The sequence below is a fragment of the Strix uralensis genome, chromosome 4, assembly GCF_047716275.1.
Source record: "Strix uralensis isolate ZFMK-TIS-50842 chromosome 4, bStrUra1, whole genome shotgun sequence".
In the NCBI taxonomy this organism is placed as follows: domain Eukaryota; kingdom Metazoa; phylum Chordata; class Aves; order Strigiformes; family Strigidae; genus Strix; species Strix uralensis.
Window position 1 is genome coordinate 3,473,943 of NC_133975.1, and position 7,744 is coordinate 3,481,686.

At 57.6% G+C, this 7,744-nt stretch overlaps 1 protein-coding gene across 2 annotated transcripts; it reads left to right on the forward strand.

Moving 5' to 3' along the window:
* The first annotated feature begins 710 nt into the window (after positions 1-710).
* AVP (arginine vasopressin) lies at positions 711-7,184 on the forward strand. 2 transcript variants are annotated; one of them, XM_074865464.1, is made up of 4 exons: positions 711-1,415; positions 5,299-5,523; positions 6,049-6,250; positions 6,919-7,184. In XM_074865464.1, the coding sequence occupies exons 2-4, from the start codon at positions 5,404-5,406 to the stop codon at positions 7,089-7,091; spliced, it is 495 nt and encodes a 164-aa protein (XP_074721565.1). In that variant the 5' UTR covers positions 711-1,415; positions 5,299-5,403; the 3' UTR covers positions 7,092-7,184. The 2 variants fall into 2 exon arrangements, with proteins under 2 accessions (XP_074721565.1, XP_074721564.1); XM_074865463.1 differs by lacking the exon at positions 711-1,415 and having other exon boundaries at positions 4,309-5,523.
* The last annotated feature ends 560 nt before the right edge of the window (positions 7,185-7,744 follow it).

A 7,744-nucleotide genomic window follows, 5' to 3' on the forward strand; every position in this document is an offset into this window, starting at 1 on the left:
CGCTGATGTTCTGTGCCAGTTTCTCTGGGGTAACGAGCCTCCAGCTGACTCAACTCACCTTTGTGTGTAATACCTTTATTCTCTCTTAAAAAGCACCTACTTGCTGAGCAACCCATAATGTTCGTGGCTTTCTGGTCACGGGAAATAGTCTCATCAAGCAACTGAAACACAGCTTTGTGTTGGCACCAAACTTACCTTGCTCTTTGTCTGCGTCAGTGGGAGTTTATAATCCATCTCCATTTGTAGCAAGAAAAGGAAGTCCCCCATCTTTAAGTAATAAACTGTTAGAAAATAGGCAAAAAAATGCTTAAAAAATCCCACAATTCAGAGGCAGCAAAAATCCTCTGCATCCTGTGGTGTGGTCGTGTTTGCAGTGAACCATCCCGATGTGATTCAGCTCTCACACCTCCTCCGCCCCAGATCTCCGGGCAGCGATCGCTGCCGCAGGAGCTTCCCATCCCCGCAGCCGGCTCCTTCTTCCCTGGCGCTAACGAAGCCCCGTCGCCTCCATCCCAAAGCTGCTCCTTGCCCAAAAGTTTCTCGTGATAATCCTGCGGGTGGGCGGCGGTTCAGGCTGGGAGCCATCTCCCTGGGGCTGAAGGCGAGTTCTCTCTCGAGGAACCCGAGGGCTCATCTCCACCTTGTATCGGGTTTCTCATCCGCCCAATTTCTCCTCCTCCTCAACCCTGGAGGACCCTTTGGCAGCAAGTTTCAACCCATGTGTCCCCTTTTGCTGCTGGAGGGCGGGCGAAGGGGTGAGTGTCCCTCTGCACCCACCTCTCGTTGCTCAGGGAAGGACCATGTACCCCCAGCGGGGTGTGAGGCCTCCTGAGCGCTCCCCTGACAAACAACCGGGGCACTGAGCCCCCTGTGGGCAGCAGAGACCCCCTCTGCACCCCAAAAAGACCGGCTTGGTGAGGGGGTGACACTCAGCCAGGACTTCCCATGGGGTCTTCTGCCAGGACCCACACCAGTTCCCCTTAAGCTCCCATGCAGAATGGGCAGATGCCACCAGCAAATTTATTTCCCGGCACCGAGCTGGTCTTCTCTTCGGGAGGTGGGGAACAGCTTTTGATTGAAGGCTGGAGCAATTTCCTCTAACACTCTCCTCCAAGCACTTTTAGGAGGACAAATCCATCCCTTGTTTGTCAGTGACCTCCCGACGTGACGTCTGCATCCCAGCGGGATGGATTTGGACACCCAAGTGATAAAAGCAGCGCCCCAGCCAAGCTTGACATCGGCCACGCTTCCTTTAAACGAGCATCAAAGCTATTTTCCGTCACGTCATGGAAGCAGAGGAGCATCTTTAGCCGTGACACCAAGGAAGAAGGTGCTGTGCTCAGCCAGGAGGGGCAGGGTCCGCCCTCTCCCCACCAGCCTCCGGCCATTAACCCCCCATCAGCCGCCGGTTCACGGTGAGTGGGTGAAAGGCTTGTGACAGGCTGGCTCGCTGCTAAATGCCACCAAGACAGACCCATTTGTGGAGCATTAGTTCACCCAGACGGGAGGAGGGAGCGCTCCTTTGCCAGCCTGACCTGCTTTATATCCCCAGTGCGTGAGCAATGTGTTTAAGAAGTTTCTCCTTTGCTGCTGCATCCCCCTCCAGCCACGGCAAAGGCAGAAAAACACACAAATCGGTGAAAATCTTCCAGTTTTCCACACAGTACACAACGGCCTCTAATTTTTTTCTGATTAAAATTTGTCCCTTTGGCCTCTGTGGGCGGCAGCGGAGCACCACAACCTCCATCCTTTCTCCTGCCTCTGGAGGGGCTCCAAAACCTCAGTGGAGGCTTTAAACTTAACGAAGCTCCTGCTGTTAATGAAGCATGGGGCGGGGGGGGGGGAACACACAATATACTTGTGGTTTGCCCTGACGATGTGCGAGGGTGTGATCACTCGAGGATTGGAAAAATCATCATCAGTTCTAAGCAGTAAAGATGCTTTAAAGCTCTGTGTATGTGGCCGGAGGGTGTTTTAGGTGTGAAACAGCCCAGGAGCACTGCGGGTTGCTGCCGGACCCCCCCCCCCCTTTTCCCATCATCCAGGTTATTCCCCGATGTGAGAAGTGATTGGGAAGGGCACGACTGGCCAAGTTCTGCAGCTGACCCTCTCTGGCAGCCCCCAGCCCCTTTGGTGATGTCTAGGAAGAGCTGGGGCCATATTTTGGCTGCGCAGGAGGGCTGGGGGGCTGGATTTGAGGCTGCTGCCCGCTCCCCACCCCGTGGCAGGCCTTTGGGGCTTTCCTCCGCGAGCCGAGGCGAGCTGGGTTATAGATAGCAGGCAGCTAACGCTGCCGATTAATGCCACAGCGGCTGCATCGCCCGCCTCGCATGTCGTTAGGAGATCAGCGCTAACGAAGGGGGCTCCTCTGGGGCCCCGGGAAGAGCCTGGGGAAGAGCAGGGACGTGGCAGAGCAAATCCGGTGCTGGGGACGCAGCGAAGGGACCCTCCCCGGCTGATGTTGGGGGATTTGGAGCAGGGATTCGAGTAGCCCCAAAGCTGTGGGGTGTGTGGGGGGGTCTAGCATCACCCCGGGGCTGCGGCTGGGTACCAGTTTGCCCAGCAAGGCTGCTCCCAGCTGGATCTGCCCAGCCCCCTCAGGCCGCATCATCCTGAGGTCACCTCCGCCGTGACTCACCCCAGGTGACCCAAATGCTTTCACCCCTCCCCAAAACACCCTTTTTTATGTGTTTTTTTTTTACAGTTTTTGCCTCCCCCTGCCTCCCCCTTCCCACCTCACCCTCCCCTTGATTCCCATAAGTGATTCTGCCTTGTGGCTGCGGAGCCTCTGCAACTTGGAAAAACATTTTATTAACCTTCCTTGACTTTAAAGAGCATAATTACATTTTAATCTCATATTCCCGCGTTATCATTCCAGACACAGAGTCATTTGAATGCAGATCGTTCCCGGCTAATGTAATTTTACGATACAGTAATGAAGAGACGGAGCATGAGCGTGTAACACCCAATTTAGAGCTGACATTTGGGTTTCTTTTAAAAAGTTTTCCCAGCCGAGGTTTTTTGTGTCCTCCTCGGTCCTGCAACGCAAGTGGGTTTCGGCTCCTGCTGTGAAGGGATGGCTTTGGATGGGGAAACGTGGCCAGTGGCTCATAATATTGGTCATTAAAGCTGCCCACGGCTGCCCCACGTGGGTGATTCAGCGTCTCTGGTGGTGGGCACGGGGCGAATTCAGCAACTTGCTGCTCCCCTGGTGCCAGGGAGACATGAGCCAGGGGCTGTGGTTACCTTCACCCCTCTTGAGGAGGGGGGGGATCATCTTCATTTTATCCATCAAAAAGCTCAGGAGCCCCCCAAAAAACAGGACCATCACCCCCCCCGGTTGACGCATCCCTCCAAAATCACAGGGCAAGAGATGGGAGCCGGCTGGGACCCCCAGCACCACAAGCATCGCTCCAAAATAAATACTTGCCCTCACCCCTGTGTGCCTCAGTTTCCCCTGGGCAGCGAGGCGATGCTCTGGGGTTCACCCCCCTCCCCAACATCCCTCACCGATGCCTACAAAGCCCAGCATGGCACTTGCTTTGCTTTTTCAAAGCATTTTGATTTTGCCAGGGTGGAGTGCACCAGGCCCACGGTTTCCTTTGGGGTGCGTGAGCAGAGCAGCAGCCCCCCACCCTGGGCACCCCCATCCCCCTCACTCCAGCCAGGGCTGGGCTGGTGCAGGTCCCTGATCCATCGCCAAAGGGATGCTAACGAGGGTGAGAGAGCGAGGGGTGCTAATGGGCGTGGAAAATACCACCCTCCAGCCACCCGGAGTGATCCCCAAGCTGATTTTTATGGTTCTCTGCCTCAATGCCCCATCTTCGATGAAGATGAGTTCAGGGTGGGCTGAAGGGTAGAAAAGTCACCCCAGAGGCAGCACCACTGCCCACCCTCATCCCTCCCAGCACCCCAAAACGAGCCCCTCCTAATCACCGTGAGCCAGCCCCAACGCTCTGGGGGGGCAGGGGGTCTTGTTAGGTGCCTGATTCCTCTCTCCATATTAATTTCACATTGTCAAGGTCACCCTTGGTGTTGCTGAAAAGGGGATCTGGGACCAGCAGGAATATTCGTGGCTGGATGGTGCAGGGAGGGATTTTTACACCAGTTGGGGGGGGGGTGAAATTTCTGCCATTTGCCCCATACTAATGTTTCCAACAGCCCATCAATGACACGAGCATGCCAGGTCTCAGTGTGGGTGGGACCTGCTTAGTGCCAATAGCAGGTCAATGCCAGACCCAAAGGTGCTGGTTTCGTTTATTTTTTTCCTTTTCCTCTCTCGCTCTGCCATTGTTTTTTCTGCTTTCTTGGAGAAAAAGAGGTGGAAGAGGCGGGTGAGCAGCGGGTGGCACTGACGGGTCCCTTTGGGCCCAGGTTTTGTCAGGGTCCTGCTCTACACCCCAGCACTCTGTGGTGCAGCGCTGCAGCTGAGGCCCTCGGTTTAGGTGTGTCTTTGTGCACTCCGAGATCTCCCCCAGCCCTGACCCCATCGCTCCCCTCCCGCCCAGCATCCCCTCCCAAACCAGCACCATTCAAACCAGCACTGTCCCAAGCTGGCCCCCCTCCCCAAACCGGCACCCCTCCAAACCAGCATCCTCCAAACCACCAATCCTCCTCGAACCAGCATCTTCTGACTGAGCATCCCTCCTCAAACCTGCTTCCCTCCCAAACCAGCACCCTCCAAACCGGCACCCTCCAAACCAGCACCCTCCAAACCAGCACCCCTCCAAACCAGCACCCCTCCAAACCAGCATCCTCCAAACCAGTACCCCTCCAAACCAGTACCCCTCCCCAAAACAGCAGCCTCCAAACCACCAACCCTCCTCGAACCAGCATCTTCTGACTGAGCATCCCTCCTCAAACACGCTTCCCACCCAAACCAGCACCCTTCCAGTCCAGCACCCTCCCCAAACCCTCATCCCACCCAGTCCAGCATCTGAATGAGCATCTGTCCCCAAACCCGCATCCCTCCCAAACCAGCACCTTCAGATGGAGCACCCCCTCCCCAAACCTGCACCCTCCTGGCCCAGCACCCCTCCCCATGAACTGGGGTGTCCTGCACCCCTCGGAGCATCCACAGCTCGGTGCTTGGGGGGGGGGATTCACCAGCTCTGAGCACCACTGCTTGCGCTCCTGCACTGAATCATCTCAATTACAGATTCACTTGGATGCGATTTGGGAAGGAAAAAAAAAATTAAAAAAATAAAAAAAAAAGAAAAAAAAAGAAAAAAAAACACAACAAAAAAAACAACCCAGCCCTCTTTTTCTTCCTTCTCCTCCTCCTCCTCCCCTGGGAAGGGGCGACAGCAGCATAAATAGCGGCTGGTGCAGCACGGGGCCAGCTGCAAAGCGAGCGGCCGGCTTCCCCTGGCACGCGTGGCACAGCGGCGGGCACCCTCCACCATGGCAGAGCCTTCGCTTCCCCTCTCCTTCCTCTGCCTCCTCGCCTTGTCCTCTGCCTGCTACATCCAGAACTGCCCCCGGGGCGGCAAGCGGGCCCTGGCCGACACAGCCCTCCGACAGGTACAGGATGGGCTGGGGGTTTGGGGGGGACGGGATGGGGCTTTTGGGGGGATGTAGGGGCTCTGTGGGGTGCAGAGGCTTCTCTTGGCTGTGCCATGCTCCCCTGAGCAGCGCGGTGCACCCCGTTTTCTGGGAGGGCTGGGGGACATGCCCAAGGGCACACAGTGGAGGATTAAGTGACACCCCCCCCCCCCCAAAATGATGTTGTCACCTCAGGGAGGGGACGGGGCTCGGCCACAGCCGAGCATCCCCGTGGGGGGACAAGGCACCCCTGTGGAGCAGAGATGGGGAGGGCACGGGGGGCAGCAGGGAGCCCCCAAAGCGGGGCCAGCACCACAGCATGCAGCCACGCTGCTGGAGACAGAGACAAGACAGGTCACGCCGTGCCAGCGTGGCACCCTGAGGGCTGGCAAAGTTGTTGTTGGTGGTGGGGCTGCTTTTGAATACAAGGGGGTGCGAGCAGGGTGTACCCCCCTTTTTTTTTTTTTGCGGGGTTTGATGGACTTAAGCGGCTCCTTCCCCCAGTGCATGCCCTGCGGCCCCGGGAACAGAGGCAACTGCTTCGGCCCCGGCATCTGCTGCGGCACAGAGCTGGGCTGTTACCTGGGCACGGCGGAGACGCAGCGCTGCGCTGAGGAAGACTACCTGCCTTCACCCTGCCAGGCCGGCGGGCAGCCCTGCGGCTCCGGCGGCCGCTGTGCCGCACCCGGCATCTGCTGCACTGCCGGTAATATGGGGGGTGGGGGCGTCGGGGTCAGCAGGAGGGGCGGGGGCTGGAGAGTTTGGGGTGTTTTGGGACCATGGGGGGGATTGCAATGGCATAGGTCGGTCCTCCAGTTAGACTTTGTCTTACAAAGGGGAAACTGAGGCACAGAGCCGCAGCATTTTTCCCCATTTTGGGGATAATTCGGGGATAGTCACTAGATACACGGCAGAATTTTTTTACAATGAGGGTGGTGAGGCCCTGGCACAGGTTGCCCAGAGAAGCTGTGGCTGCCCCCTCCCTGGAAGGGTTCAAGGCCAGGTTGGACGGGGCTTTGGGCAACCTGGGCTAGTGGAAGGTGTCCCTGCACATGGCAGGAGGGTGGGACTGGATGATCTTTAAGGCCCCTTTCCCGCCCCAACCAGTCTGTAGTTCTCTGACAAGAATTGGGCTCGGAGCTCCTTTCTGAGCCTCCACCGTGAGATACTTCCCAGCCAGGCACACGCAGCCTCCCCAATGTGCCGGAAGAGCCCCGCCAGCCCCGCTCCCTGGTTAATGGGAGGGACACAGCTGGAGCGCGAGCTGCGTGCAGACACCCCCAGCTGCCTCCGACCCCTTCTCCACCTGAAAATAAAAACCACTCGCCGTCCTCAATCACCCACCCCGTGCTGACATTTTGCTTTCTGCTAAAGAAACCTGTGCAATGGACGCCGGCTGCCTGGACGAGGGTGGTGACGGGGCTCAGGAGACGGCAGAGAAGAATTTGACGGTGCTGGATGGCTCAGCCGGAGATTTGCTCCTCAAGCTGATGCACTTGGCGAACCGGCAGCAGCAGCAGCAGCAGGGCAAGCACCCCCTCCTCTGAACTGGGGCGCCGGGCGTCCCCCCCCACCATCACCAACCTCCCTCACCCCAGCCTTGTAAATACCAGACCCAATAAAAGTCCTCATGCACTGTGGTGGCTTCGTCTGGGGTCACAGGGGACCCATCCAGGGCTTGGGGATGGCGGGGTGAGGGGTGGGTCTTTATCCCCTCACCAAATTCCCACCCAGCCCCGTGGGGTTCGGCTTGACTCCGCAGAGGTTTTGCTGGGCTGGGTGCAGGATTTTGCCCCGTCCTCACAGCGCTAAGGGAAAGAAGCTCAGGCAGAGCTGCCCTTCAGCATCTGGCCATCGAGTCCCACCCCAGGCGCCCTGGTAGCACCCATGGGTGCTAACCTCCCCCCCCCCCCCACCCCCAGCCCTGGGAGATGGAGGATGGCTGAGATGTGTCGCCATCGTGTTACCTCTTGGCCAAGACCCTTCTTTTGGGGCAGATTTGGGGCCTCCGTTGCCTTCAGGAACTGGGACAACAGGCAGCTTCAAGCCACGTCTAGTCAAAATGATAAAAAGTAAAGAAAACCACCCAAAAAACCCCTAAGAGCAGAAAGGTTTGGGTTCCCAACATCACACAACCCCCTGGGGCCGGTCTCATCTTTCCCTTCCACCGCTCACCAAATTGGTCCCCTCCAGACCCCGA